Raw genomic sequence first — 13,899 nt, 5'->3', positions numbered from 1 at the left:
CCCCCCTGGGCTGGATGCTTCCTCCTTCCTAGCCTCCCTGCCTCTAAATCAGGGTCTCCCTTGAGGATGTCAAGGAACAAGAAAAATCGCAGCTTCCACCGGGCGCGGTGGCTCACACCTGTACCTGTCATCCCAGCACTTTGGGAGGCTGAAGCGGGTGGATCACCTGAGGTCAGGAGTTTGAGACCAGCCTGACCAACATGGTGAAACCCCATCTCTACTAAAAATGCAAAAATTAGCTGGGCGTGGTGGCAGGTGCCTGTAATCCCAGCTACTCGGGAGGCTGAGGCAGGAGAATCACTTGAACCCGGGAGGAGGAGGTTGCAGTGAGCCGAGATTGCGCCACTGCACTCCAGCCTGGGCAACAGAGACTCCATCTCAAAAAAACAAACAAACAAACAAAAGAACAAAAAAATACCACAGCTTCTTTTAAGCACGTGCAGGGGCCGTGTGACTGTGGGACGTGACAAGGAGCTTCTGTCCAAGTTTCCGTGCGAGAAAGAAACACAAACGTCTGCGAAGGTCACAGCAGCAGCCCAGGTCACAGCAGCCAAAGGTAGAAACAGCTCACCCATCCCTCGAGGGCAGTGAGCGGACAGAGGCAATGTGGTCCAGCCGTACCACGGAAGGGCACCCCACCCCAAAATAATAGCACCGGAACCCCAAAGGGTACTTGTCCTGCGTCATTCGAGCTGTTGACTCCCAGAAACCGCAGGCTCAGGACTAGCTCTGAACAAGTGCCCATTTGTAAAATAAGTTCACGTCCACGAAGGACATCCATGCTGGCAACACACCCGCACCAGGAAGAGGGAGAGGGCTGCCCCGGGCAGCTTTCATCGCCAAGAGGCCTGGCTTTCTTTTTATCCTTTCTTTATTTGTTTTTATTTTTGATTTTAATTTTTTTGTATTTTTAGTAGAAACGGGGTTTCACCATGTTGGCCAGGCTGGTCTCGAACTCCTGGGCTCAAGTGATCTACCAGCCTTGGCCTCCGAAAGTGCTGGGATTACAGGTGTGAGCCACCGCGCCCGGCCTTTTTATCCTTTTTTTTCAAATGAACACATGCCGGGCTCAGTGGCTCACGCCTGTAATCCCAGCGCTTTGGGAGGCTGAGGCAGGTGGATCACGACATCAGGAGCTCGAGACCAGCCTGGCCAACATGGTGAAACCCCGTCTCTACTAAAAATACAAACAGTAGCCGGGCGTGGTGGCGGGCGCCTATAATCCCAGCTACTCGGGAGGCTGAGGCAGGAGAATCACTTGAATCTGGAAGGTGGAGGTTGCGGTGAGCCGAGATTGCGCCACTGCACTCCAGCCTGGGCAACAAGAGAAAAAAACTCTGTCTCAAAAAAAAAAAAAAAAAAAGAACACATAATAATTGTACATATTCATGGGGTACATAGTGACATTTCAATACATACAATGTGTGCTGATCAGACATTAACATAGCCAGGATCGCAAACATTTATCATTTTTAAAAAAATTTTTTATTTATGGTTTTTTTTTTTGTTTTTTTTTTTTTTGAGACGGAGTCTCGTTCTTGTCACCCAGGCTGGAGTGCAGTGGCGTGATCTCAGCTCCCTGCAACCTCCCTTTCCCAGCTTGAAGTGATTCTCCTGCCTCAGCCTCCCAAGTAGCTGGGATTATAGGTGCCCACCACCATGCCCAGCTAATTTTTTTGTAATTTTCGTAGAGACAGGGTTTCACTGTGTTGACCAGGCTGATCTTGAACTCCTGACCTCATGATCCGCCTGCCTCGGCCTCCCGATGTGCTGGGATTATAGGCGTGAGACACCAGGCTTGGCCATGAATAAACAATTTAAAAACCCAAAGGGGCCCAGCGTGGTGGCTCACACCTGTAATCCCAGCACTTTGGGAGACCGAGGCAGGTGGATCATGAGGTCAGGAGTTCAAGACCAGCCTGGCCAATATGGTGAAACCCCATCTCTACTAAAAATACAAAAATTAGCCAGGCGTGGTGGCGGGTGCTTGTAATCCCAGCTACTAGGGAGGTTGAGGCAGGAGGATTGCTTGAACCCGGGAGGCGGAGGTTGCAGTGAGCCGAGATTGCGCCAGTGCACTCCAGGCTGGGCGACAGAGCAAGACTCCGTGTCAAAACAAAAACAAAAAACAAAAAAAGAACCTAAACAGGCAGGGCCCATCTCTGGGGTTAGAGACTGGACTTGGGATGGGGCGTGGTGGCTCACGCCTGTAATCCCAGCACTTTGGGAGGCCGAGGCGGGCAGATCACGAGATCAGGAGATCGAGACCATCCTGGCTAACACGGTGAAACCCTGTCTCTACTAAAAATATAAAAAAAAATTAGCTGGGCGTGGTGGCGGGCGCCTGTAGTTCCAGCTACTCGGGAGGCTGAGGCAGGAGAATGGCGTGAACCCGGGAGGCGGAGTTTGCAGTGAGCTGAGATCGCGCCACTGCACTCCAGCCCGGGGGACAGAGCGAGACTCTGTCTCAAAAAAAAAAAAAAAAAAAGAGACCGGACTTGGGTACTTGGCTAAGGAGGGGCTTCGGGGCAGGGGCTTGTGTCTGGACCCAGGCGCCGGGAACAGGGGTGTGTCCGGCTTGTGAGTCATGAGGCTCTTCACTTGTGACCTGGGAACCTTCCACTGCCAATGACACCATAAAAAGTTAAAGATTAGGCCAGGTGCGGTGGCTCACACCTGTAATCCTCTAGGCGGGAGGATTGCTAGAGCCCAGGAGTCTCTAAAAAAAAACATAAAAAAATAAAAAAAGTTAAAGATTAACAATGCACTTGTGTCTCCCAAAAAAACTGTGACTCCAGTCCAATCGAGAGAAAAACATGAGCTATAGTTAGCAGGTGTGGTGGCCCACACCCGTAATCTACATAAGTCCTGACCAGCCGGCCTCCAGACACGGAATTCTGAGAAACGGTCGGAGCCTGGGGGTGCCGAGGAGAGGCTGCAGTGAAACGCCAGGTTCGGTCCCAGGTGGGACCCTGTGCAGGAAGAGACATTAGGGGAAACTGAGGAAATCCGAGCCAAGTGTAGGCCTTAGCAGTTAATGATCACGCATCCATGTGAGTTCGTCAGCCGTGACTCCTGCTGACTGGAGAGGGGAGCGGCCAGGAGCCTGGGGGTGGGGACGCGGGGGACCCTGTGGATACCGCCACCACACATCTCCTGCAGACCAAAAATAGTTCTAAAAATTAAGTCTATTAAAACACTAACCGGGCCGGGCACAGTGGCTCATACCTGTAATCCCAGCACTTTGGGAAGCCGAGGCAGGTGGGTTATTTGAGGTCAGGAGTTCAAGACCAGCCTGACCAACATGGTGAAACCCCGTCTCTAGTAAAAATCCAAAAAAATTAGCTGGGCTTGGTGGTGGACCCCTATGATCCCAGCTACTTGGGAGGCTGAGTCAGGAGAATCGCTTGAAACTGGGAGGTGGAGGTTGCAGCAAGCCGAGATCGCAGCACTGCACTCCAGCCTGGGCAACAGAGCGGGAACTGTCTAAAAATAAAATAAAATAATAAAAAAAACCCTTTAACGTGGGCACAGTGGCTCATGCCTGTAATCCCAGCACTTTGGGAGGGTGAGGCGGGTGGGTCACCTGAGGTCAGGAGTTCAAGACCAGCCTGGTCAACATGGTGAAACCTGTGTTTCTATTAGTTTCTACTAAAAATACAAAAAAAGTTAGCTGGGCGTGGTGGTGCACGTCTGTGATCCCAGCTACTCAGGTGGCTGAGACACAAGAATTGCTTGAACCTGAGATGTGGAGGTTGCAGTGAGCGGATATTAGTGGAAGAATCGTGTAGATCCTTGAACCCGGGAGGCGGAGCTTGCAGTGAGCCGAGATCGTGCCACTGCACTCCAGCCTGGGTGACAGACTGAGACTCCATCAGAAGAAAAGAAAAGGAAAAGAGAAGAAAAGAAAAGGAAAAGAAAAGAAAAGAAAAGAAAATGAAAGAGAGGAGGGGAGGAGAGGGGAGGAGAGAGGAGGGGAGGGGAGGGGAAGGGAAGAAGGGGAAGAAAGGGAAGAAAGAGAAGAAAAAGAAAGAAAGAAAGAGTTGGTAGTGAAATTAAAAGATTCTGCAGGAAAACAGCGCAGCGCTGAAACAGAGTCACTGAACAGCCCGAGACGCCACTCCCATGGGTCTAATCTGGAGAGAGGAAGGAGCAGGTAGGTCCACACGAAAGCCCACTCAGGCGGCTCCCAGCAAAGCTTCACACGGACGGACGCAGACGAAGCCGCCCAGACGTGCACCCAGGGATGCACCCACAAATGCAGCGAGGCACCCCTCGAGCTGGAGCTCGACCCCCCGGAGCAGCAGCACGGCTCAGACCCAGCCACCGCGCGGGTGCAGCTTGAGGACGTCACGCTCAGTGGGAGACGCCAGACACAGAAGGCCACGCAGCGTGATCCCGTGTCCGTGAAATGTCAGCACAGGCCCATCCAGAGACAGGGAGGGGCTGTGAGGGCACCGGGGCTGGGGCGGGACGGGGAGTGACGGCCGAAGGGGACGAGCCTCCTTTTGGGGTGCTGGGGTGACAGTGGGGACAGAGTCTCTTTTCGGGGTGCTGGAATGACAGTGGGGATGGGGCTTCCTTTTGGGGTGCTGGGGTGACAGTAGAGATGGGGCCTGTTTTGGGGTGCTGGGGTAACAGTGGGGACAAGCATGTTTTTGGGGTGCTGGGGTGACAGTGGGGATGGGCCTGTTTTCGGGGTGCTGGGGTGACAGTCGGGACAGAGTCTCTTTTCGGGGTGCTGGAATGACAATGGGGGTGGGGCTTCCTTTTGGGGTGCTGGGGTGGTAGTAGAGATGGGGCCTGTTTTTGGGCTGCTGGGATGACAGTGGGGACAGGCCTGTTTTCGGGGTGCTGGGGTGACAGTGGGGACGGGTGTTTTTGGGGTGCTGGGCTGACAGTGGGGATGGGCCTGTTTTCAGGGTGCTGGGATGACAGTGGGGAAGGGCCTCCTTTTGGGGTGCTGGGCTGACAGTGGGGACAGGCCTGTTTTCAGGGTGCTGGGCTGACAGTGGGGATGGGCCTGTTTTCGGGGTGCTGGGGTGACACGTCACGGTGGTGGTTGCCCAGCTCTGTGCAGGTGCTAAAGGCCCCTGAACCGCAGTTTACAGGGAGACTCATCTGCTATGTGAGTTGTAACTTGATATAGCTGTTACTAAAAAAGAAGATCCTGGGACGCTATTCAAGGCCCAGCCTCAGGAGCCATGCGGGGAGGACGGCTGCGCACCCCTGCTGGCCTGCAGACCCGGGCACCGCTCCAGTCCTGGCCAAGGCCGCCACCTCCTGGGAGAAGCCTTGGGAGCCACAACCTCCCTTTTTAAAGCAGGGAAGGGCCAGGCACGATGGCTCACGCCTGTAATCCCAGCACTTTGGGAGGCCGAGGTGGGCAAATCACAAGGTCGAGAGTTGGAGACCAGCCTGACAAACATGGAGAAACCCCATCTCTACTAAAAATACCAAAAATTAGCCGGACGTGGTGGCGGGCGCCTGTAGTCCCAGTTACTCGGGAGGCGGAGGCAGGAGAATTGCTTGAACCTGGGAGGCAGAGACTGCGGTGAGCTGAGAGCGCGCCACTGCACTCCAGCCTGGGTGACAGAGCGAGACTCCATCTCAAAATAACAATAATAATAATAAAAACCCCAGGGAAATAGGTTTGTCGGAGGCCGCACAGCCAGCATGGACAGAGGTGGGCTGGGACTCAGGCAGGCTCTGAGCATTTCTTCATTATGATTTATTGGTCCCCTCCCTGTCCCTCCCACCCGTCCTCACCCACCCCACTGCGCCCCTGTGGAGACAGCGAGGGGTCCCCGTCACCCCAGGGCATCAGGCTGATCGGCCGGTGACCTTCCTGATCCAGGACACATACGGCAACACAGCGGTGACCACGGGGGGCTTGAAGATGTCGGTGCAGACCCTGGAGCTGAAGGACAGGACTCCGGCCAACACCTGGCCTTTGCCACACACCAGGGGCCCGCCTGAGTCACCCTGCGGGGACGACACACCACAGCTCAGCCTCTGCGCCCGCCGAGGGGACGAGGGGAGGAGGGGACGAGGGGAGCAGGGCCTGCCGAGGGGAGCAGGGCCGGGCCTGTTATCCCCAGGCTCAAGGAGACACAGGGGCTGCTCCCAGCCCACGCGCGTCCCCTCCCCCGCTCCCGCTGGCCCTGTGAACCCTGCTCCTTCTTCCCACCCTGGACCGTCTTTGATGGAGCAGAAGTCACAGCTCTGCCGCTTCCCGGCTGTGTGGCCTTGGGCAGGTTGCTAAACCTCTCTGAGCCTCAGTTTCTGCACCTGAGAAACGGACCCCTGCCAGTGCTTCCCCGCCCCCCAGCCCCTGACAGCACTCCCCAGAGAACGGGAGAGCCAGGAACCTGCCTGGTGGCTGTCCTGGCCCCGGCCCTGCCGCCAGCCTCATTCCCCCAGCCCCACCCGGGCGCCCCTCACCTTGCAGGGAGCCTGGTCCTTGGAGTCGCCCGCCAAGCAGACCATGCCGGGGGAGAGGCTGCCGTTCCAGAAGCGGCTGTTGTTACACATGCGGGTGTCCAGCACGTGGAGGTCCAGCTCCCGCAGCACTCGGGACAGGTGCCCGCCCTGCTGGGTCAGCCCCCAGCCGGCCATGCTGCACCGAGTCCCTGCAGCCACCACCTGGCGTTTACTGGGCAAGGCCAGCGGCCGGATGGTCCGGCTGGGCTTCACTTTCCCGTCCAGCTACGAGTGACAGGAAGGGGCAGGTGAGCAGGGGGAGGGGGTGAGAGTGCGGGGGGAGGGGCGGCAGCGGGGAGGGGAGGGGCGGCAGCGGGGGGAGGGTGGGCAGTGGGGGAGGGTGGGCAATGGGGGAGGGGGCAGCAGTGCGGGGGAGGGGCGGCGGTGGGGGGAGGGGTGGCAGCGGAGGGGGACGGGTGGCAGCGGGGGGAGGGCGTCAGTGGGGGTGAGGGGCACCCGTGGGGTGTCCAGTAGGGTGCCCAGTTCTCCCTGTCCCGTCCCTGCACACCTGAAGCAGCGCGAGGTCGTTCTCCAGGGCAGGAACCGGCTTGTAGCGAGGGTGCTGGACCACTGCCTTGATGTGGAAGGGGAGACCGGGGCTGTCCAGGGTGTGGAGCCCCAGCACCAGCCTCAGCCGGGCCGTCCTGGGGACAGAGGGAATCAGGGTGCTGCAGCCTGGCCCGGCGTGGATGACCCGCCACATACAGTCCCAACCCCCACTGTGCCCGTCGTCCACGGCCATCACTCACAGCCGCTGCCCCTCACAGGCCTTGGCTTGGCCAGTCCTTCCTTGTGTCTTCGCAACCCACCTCCTCCAGGAAGCCCTCCCCGCTCTCACCCCTGCCCCAGACTTCTGCCTGGCCCTGGCCCTAGGCAAGGGCTGTGTGTCCAAAAATCCAACCCCAAGCCTACAGCTTCACGAAAACCAGCCCTGGGAATTCCCTTCACTTGGGGCCCCAGGCTCAACCACAGTGATTTGTGCAGGGGTTGACACATGCCAATCTTCCTAAGTGTGCCCCAACTATAGAGCCAAGCCCTCTTTCCACGGGACTGAGGGGGGTCAATCTTTCCACCTTGTGAGACAGGCTTCCTGGTAGTGCAGCAGAGCTGGGAGACAGACGGGCTCCAGAGCGCCTCCTGTGAGCACCTGGATCAAGCCGCACCTGAAGCTAGAGCTCCTCCTAGACTTTGCAGTTACACAAGCCGGTAGATCCCTTTTTGTTACTTTGACCGTCTTGATCTGGGCTCTGTATGACGGGCCAGTCCTGAGGTAGGGCAACTCCATGATGGGTCATTTAGCGGCTTCCTGATCCCCGGGAACCAGGTCGATTCCCGAGCCACTCTCGAAGGCCGGCTTTGACCTCCTGGCCACAGGTGGCAAACACCCCCACCTGACCCTCCTTCCTTAGAGCAGAAGTCCCGGACTAAGTTGGGTCCATCAGCGGGTGAATGGACAGACACAATGCACTCCGTCCACACCAGCACTGTGGCTCAGCCGTGAAAGGAGCCAGGCTCTGACCCAGGCTGTGGTGTGGAAGGAGCTGGCCCTGCCAGTGCCTCTTGCAAGGAGTAAACCTTCTCCAGGAGTCCCACAGCCGCAGCTCACTTAAACCTGCCTAAGAGGGGGTCCGACAATGGGCCTAAATCTCCCAGAGCCCACCCCCTGCGGAGAATGGGGGCCGTCAGATGGATTCCCCGGACCCCTGGGGTGGGCAGGGCAGGGTACTCACCGCTGGGCCAGGCAGTGGGCAGCCGTCAGCACCCACTTTGGGTGCACCAGGACCCCCCCGCACAGGTGGGAGCCATCTCTCTGCAGTGAGGCCATGTACGGGCGCGAGTGGGGGATCACCTCCCGGCCCCCGATGATCTGGGTCTCAAAGGAGCTGCCTGCCGGGATAGGGGACGAAGAGCCAGGTTGGGGCTACATGCCCCCCGCCGCCTGCCGCGACCGTCCTTGCCCAGCTCAGAGGCCCAGGACCCCAAGCAGATGTGCCATCCTAATGAAGTCCCCAATGTTCCCTGAAACTTTTAGGCTGACACATGTGGGCTGCGCTTCATCCCTCCCATCCCCGTCTCATCCCCCCATCATGTTCCCCCCAGGCCACCTCCCAACCCCCTCTCCAGGACCTCCCCAGGCCCCACTGGGCCCCACAGCCAAAGGAGTCCTTCAAAACGCACATCAGGCCGGATGCGGGTGGCTCACACCTGTGATCCCAGCACTTCAGGAGGCTGAGAGAGGATCACTTGAGGCCAAGAGTTCGAGACCAGCCTGGGCGACACAGCGAGACCCAGTCTCTAAAAAAAACTTTTTTTTTTTTTTTTGAGACAGAGTCTTGCTCTGTCACCCAGGCTGGAGTGCAGTGGCACGATTTCAGCTCACTACAAGCTCCACCTCCTGGGTTCAAGCGATTCGCCTGCCTCAGCCTCCCTAGTAGCTGGGATTACAGGCACCCGCCACCATGCCTGGATAATTTTTGTATTTTTAGTAGAGATGGGGTTTCACCATGTTGGCCAGGCTGGTCTCGAACTCCTGACCTTGTGATCCACCCACCTCAGCCTCCCAAAGTGCTGGGATTACAGGTATGAGCCACTGCGCCTGGCCTTTTTTTTTTGAGACGGAGTCTCGCTCCGTTGCCCAGCCTGGAATGCAGTGGCGTGATCTCAGCTTACTGCAACCTCTGCCTCCTGGGTTCAAGCGATTCTCCTGCCTCAGCCTCCCAAGTAGCTGGGATTACAGGAGCGCATCACCACGTCTGACTAATTTTTTTGTATTTTTAGTAGCGACAGGGTTTTGCCATGTTGGCCAGGCTGGCCTCAAACTCCTAACCTCAGGTGATCCACCCGCCTCGGCCTCCCAAAGTGCTGGGATGACAGGTGTGAGCCACTGTGCCCAGCAAGAAATGTACTCTTTAAATAGGTAAATTGTCTAGTGCGTAAATTATTTCCTAATAAAGCTGTACAAAAATTATTTTAAATCAATCACAAATTTAAAAGGATCGATTTCATAATATAACGTAAATCAGCTCAAAATCTTCCTCTGAATCCCCATCATGCTTTGAAAATCGAGTCCCTGCTTGGGGGCCAGGTGCAGTGGCTCATGCCTGTAATCCCAGCACTTTGGGAGGTCAAAGTGGGCAGATAGCCTGAGGTCAGGAGTTGGAGATCAGCCTGGCCAATGTGATGAAACCCTGCCTGTACTAAAAATACAGAAATTAAAGCCGGGCGCAGTGGCTCACGCCTGTAATCCCAGCACTTTGGGAGGCAGAGGCAGGTGGATCACGAGGTCAGGAGATCAAGACCATCCTGGCCAACATAGTGAAACCCCGTCTCTACTAAAAATACAAAAATTAGCCGGGCGTGGTGGCGGGCGCCTGTAGTCCCAGCTACTCGGGAAGCTGAGGCAGGAGAATGGCGTGAACCCGGGAGGGCGGATCTTGCAGTGAGCCGAGATCACACCACTGCACTCCAGCCTGGGCGACAGAGCGAAACTCCGTCTCAAAAAATAAAAAAATAATAAAATAATAAAGAATAAAAATACATAAATTAGCTGGGCGTGGTGGTGTGCATCTGTAATCCCAGCTACTTGGGAGGCTGAGACAGGAGAATCGCTTGAACCCGGGAGGCAGAGGTTGTGGTGAGCCGAGATCGTGCCATTGCACTCCAGCCTGGGCAAGAAAAGCAAAACTCCATCTTAAAAAAAAAAAAAAAAAATAGGCTGGGCGCAGTGGCTCACGCCTGTAATCCCAGCAGTTTGGGAGGCCGAGGTGGGCAGATCACCTGAGGTCGGGAGTTTGAGACCAGCCTGACCAACACAGGGAAACCCCATCTCTACTAAAAATACAAAATTAGCCCGGCATGGTGGCAGGCGCCTGTAGTCCCAGCTACTCAGGGGGCTGAGGCAGAAGAATTGCTTGAAACCAGGAGGCGGAGGTTGCAGTGAGCCGAGATGGCACCATTGCACTCCAGCCTGGGTGACAAGAGCCCAACTCTTGCTGTGCCTGCAAGTTGCCTGCACCCTGGGCCTTTGTCTGTCTCACGCAGCTGCCTGTGTGCCTTTCCCCCACCGGCTTCCTCCCTTGGTTTATGCTCTTGTCTCCTGCAACGGCCCCCACCCACCCTCTTGCCCTCCGTGCTTCCTCTGCTCTGCTGGCCTCCTAGGACCAGCCCCTCCCAAAGACTGTTGCACACAGTCTCGTGCCTGGCCTCTCTTCCAGTCAGACAGGAGGGCAGGCCTAGAACAGCACGAGCCCTGCAAATTCGGATGGATACACAGAAGCAAAGGAGAAAGGAAGGAGCGACACAGAGAGGGAGGAAGGAGGGATGGAAGGAGGAATGGATGATGGATGGATGGGAGGGAAGGAGGGAGGAAAGGAAGAGAGAGGCATGATGGATGGATGGGTGGAGGGAAGAAAGGGGAGATGAAAGGAGGGAGGGAAGGATGATGGGTGGAGGGAACGAGCGAGGGATGGAGGGAGGGAAGGAGGGAGGTTGAAAGGAGGGATGGATGATGGATGGATGCGTGAGAGGAAGAATGGGAGGAAGGAGGAATGATGGGTGGATGGACGGGTGGAGGGAAGGAAGGGGGGATGAAAGGAGGGAGGGAGGGATGGATGATGGACCCATGGGTGGGGGGATGGATGATGGATGGATGGGTGGGTAGAAGAATGGGAGGAGGAATGATGGGTGGATGGATGGGTGGAGGGAAGGAAGGGGAGATGAAAGGAGGGAGGGAGGGAGGGAGGGAGGGATGATGGACCCATGGGTGGAGGGATGGATGATGGATGGATGATGGATGGATGGGTGGGTGGAAGAATGGGAGGAGGAATGATGGGTGGATGGACCGGTGGAGGAAAGGAAGGGGAGATGAAAGGAGGGAGGGAGGGAGGGAGGGAGGGAGGGATGATGGACCCATGGGTGGAGGGATGGATGATGGATGGATGATGGATGGATGGGTGGGTGGAAGAATGGAAGGAGGAGTGATGGGTGGATGGACCGGTGGAGGGAAGGAAGGGGAGATGAAAGGAGGGAGGGAGGGAGGGATGATGGACCCATGGGTGGAGGGATGGATGATGGATGGATAGGTGGGTGGAAGAATGGAAGGAGGAGTGATGGGTGGATGGACCGGTGGAGGGAAGGAAGGGGAGATGAAAGGAGGGAGCGAGGGAGGGATGATGGACCCATGGGTGGAAGGAAAGAAGAATGGGAGGAAGGATGATGATGACTGACGGCTGGATTCCTACCTCTGTCCATCTTCTTGGGTCCCCAACTCATCAAGAGCCCCTGTCACAGTCCAGCTGGAATGCAGGGGAGCCGCCACCCACCTTCTTCCTCCCTCACTGCTGGGCACCTAGTCCCAGCCAAGCCCTTGGTGGTGGCAGGCAGCCGGCGGGGATCGAGTCCCAGCTCTGCCCTCCCAGCTGGGCAGTCCTAGGTCAGTATCTCCTTCGCCGAGTGTCAGTTTCCTGCTCTGCACCTCGGGTGTGAGCGTGACCCCTGCCTTCTGGCTGCTGCCGGGAGGATGGACGAGGTGAGCCGGTGGACACCACACACTCCCACGGTCCCGGGATGTCCACTCAGGGTGAAGCTTAAGGAGCTCGGGATGCCCCAGGCCTCAGTCCCCTCCAAACAAGGATGAATCTCCGCTCTTACACCCAGGATGTCGGCGCCCACGCCCAGCCCTCCCATCCAGGGACCCACCGAGAGCGCTGGGCCTCAGTGTCCCCCCTGCATTCTGGCTCTCACTCACCTACCAACAGGGCCCCCAGGGCCAGCACCAGCAGTGAAGACACACAGGCCTCCATGCTGCTATGGAGACCCAGTGTGGGTGCTGGCCCCAGCCCCGAGCCTCCCCACATGCGCTTCCTGTGGGGGAGGTGACGGTCACAGCCCCGCCCACCGCTGCACACCCTCCACCCTCCACCCTTGAGCATTTTAGAAAGTGTTTCTCAAAGAGGACTCAAGATGAAGCCGCACTACCATCATCACACCTGAAAAAGTAACACCTTTTTTTTTTTTTTTCCAGAGACGGAGTCTTGCTATGTCGCCCAGGCTGGAGTGCAATGGTGCGATCTCGGCTCACTGCAAGCTCTGCCTCCCCAGTTCAAGCCATTCTCCTGCCTCAGTAGCTGGGACTACAGGCGCCCGCCACCACACCTGGCTAATTTTTTTCTATCTTTAGTAGAGACGGGGTTTCACCGTGTTAGCCAGGATGGTCTCGATCTCCTGACCTCGTGATCTGCCCGCCTCGGCCTCCCAAAGTGCTGGGATTACAGGCGTGAGCCACCGCGCCTAGCCAAGTAACACTTTTATTATTTTTAGAGACAGGATCTCCGCTGCCCAGGTTGGAGTGCAATGGTGTGATCATGGCTCCCGACAGCCTCGAACTCCCAGGCTCAGGCAATCCTCCTGCCGCAGCCTCCCGAGTATGTGGGATGACAGGTGCTACCACCATGTGTGGCTAATTTTAAAATTTTTTATAGAGGCCAGGCTCCCAGGTTCACGCTTCTCCTGCCTCAGCCTCCCAAGTAGCTGGGACTACAGGTGCCCACCACCACGCCCGGCTGATTTTTGTATTCTTAGTAGAGATGAGGTTTCACCATGTTGACCAGGCTGGTCTCAAACTCCTGACCTCAGGTGATCCACCCGCCTCAGCCTCCCAGTGCTGGGATTACAGGCATGAACCACCGTGCGCAGCCACTACTTCCTGTCTCTGAATCGGACTCTAGGGACCTCTCAGGAGTGGAATCACACAGGATCTGTTGCGTTGGTGTCTCTCCGAGCATGATGTCCTCAAGGTGCATCCAGGCTGTGGCCTGTGTCAGAGCCTCGCTCCTTTATGTGGCTGTGTCACATCCCGTTGTGTGGATGGACCATGCTGTGCTTATGCATTCACCAGTGGACGGATATTTGGGCTGTTCTAGTTTTTGGTCTTCATGAATAAAGATACTGGCCGGAGGTGGTGGCTCACGCCTGTAATCCCAGCACTTTAAGAGACTGGGGCAGGAGGATCGCTTGAGCCCAGGAGGTTGAGGCTGCAGTGAGCCGTAATTGCGCTACTGCTCTTCAGCCTGGGTGACAGAGCAAGATCCTGTCTCAAAAATAAATTTAGGCCGGGCGCGGTGGCTCATGCCTGTAATCCCAGCACTTTGGGAGGCCGAGGCGGGTGATCACTTGAGGTTGGGAGTTCGAGACCATCCTGGCCAACATGGTGAAACCCCGTCTCTACTAAAAATACAAAAATCAGCTGGGCGTGGTGGTGGGAGCCTGTAGGCCCAGCTACTCGGGAGGCTGAGGCAGGAGAATCACTTGAACCCGGGAGGCAGAGGTTGCAGTGAGCCGAGACTGAGCCACTGCACTCCAGCCTGGCGACAGAGCAAGACTGTCTCAAAAACAAAACAAAACCAAACCAAGTAGCTA

The 13,899-nt window shown here is 56.8% G+C and overlaps 1 protein-coding gene across 1 annotated transcript; it reads right to left on the bottom strand.

The window, feature by feature from the left end:
- Window positions 1–5,708: 5,708 nt before the first annotated feature.
- Window positions 5,709–12,303, bottom strand: GZMM (granzyme M). The gene is made up of 5 exons (XM_054473600.2): window positions 12,230–12,303; window positions 8,214–8,370; window positions 6,992–7,127; window positions 6,445–6,708; window positions 5,709–5,985 (listed from the first exon to the last, which is right to left on the bottom strand). Exons 1-5 carry the CDS (start codon window positions 12,282–12,284, stop codon window positions 5,824–5,826), a joined length of 774 nt encoding a protein of 257 aa, XP_054329575.1. The 5' UTR covers window positions 12,285–12,303; the 3' UTR covers window positions 5,709–5,823.
- Window positions 12,304–13,899: the final 1,596 nt, after the last annotated feature.

This window comes from Pongo pygmaeus, chromosome 20 (genome assembly GCF_028885625.2).
Source record: "Pongo pygmaeus isolate AG05252 chromosome 20, NHGRI_mPonPyg2-v2.0_pri, whole genome shotgun sequence".
NCBI classification, from domain to species: domain Eukaryota; kingdom Metazoa; phylum Chordata; class Mammalia; order Primates; family Hominidae; genus Pongo; species Pongo pygmaeus.
This window is presented reverse-complemented; position numbering and strand designations above follow the sequence as displayed.

What these genes read in the sequence shown, in the direction of transcription:
- GZMM (XM_054473600.2), bottom strand. Translation starts at nt 12,284, where the DNA reads ATGGAGGCCTGTGTGTCTTCACTGCTGGTGCTGGCCCTGGGGGCCCTG. An exon ending in CCTGGGGGCCCTGTTGGTAG is followed by an intron (nt 8,371 to 12,229) that starts GTGAGTGAGAGC and finishes CTATCCCGGCAG; the next exon opens with GCAGCTCCTTTGAGACCCAG. An exon ending in ACGACCTCGCGCTGCTTCAG is followed by an intron (nt 6,709 to 6,991) that starts GTGTGCAGGGAC and finishes TGTCACTCGTAG; the next exon opens with CTGGACGGGAAAGTGAAGCC.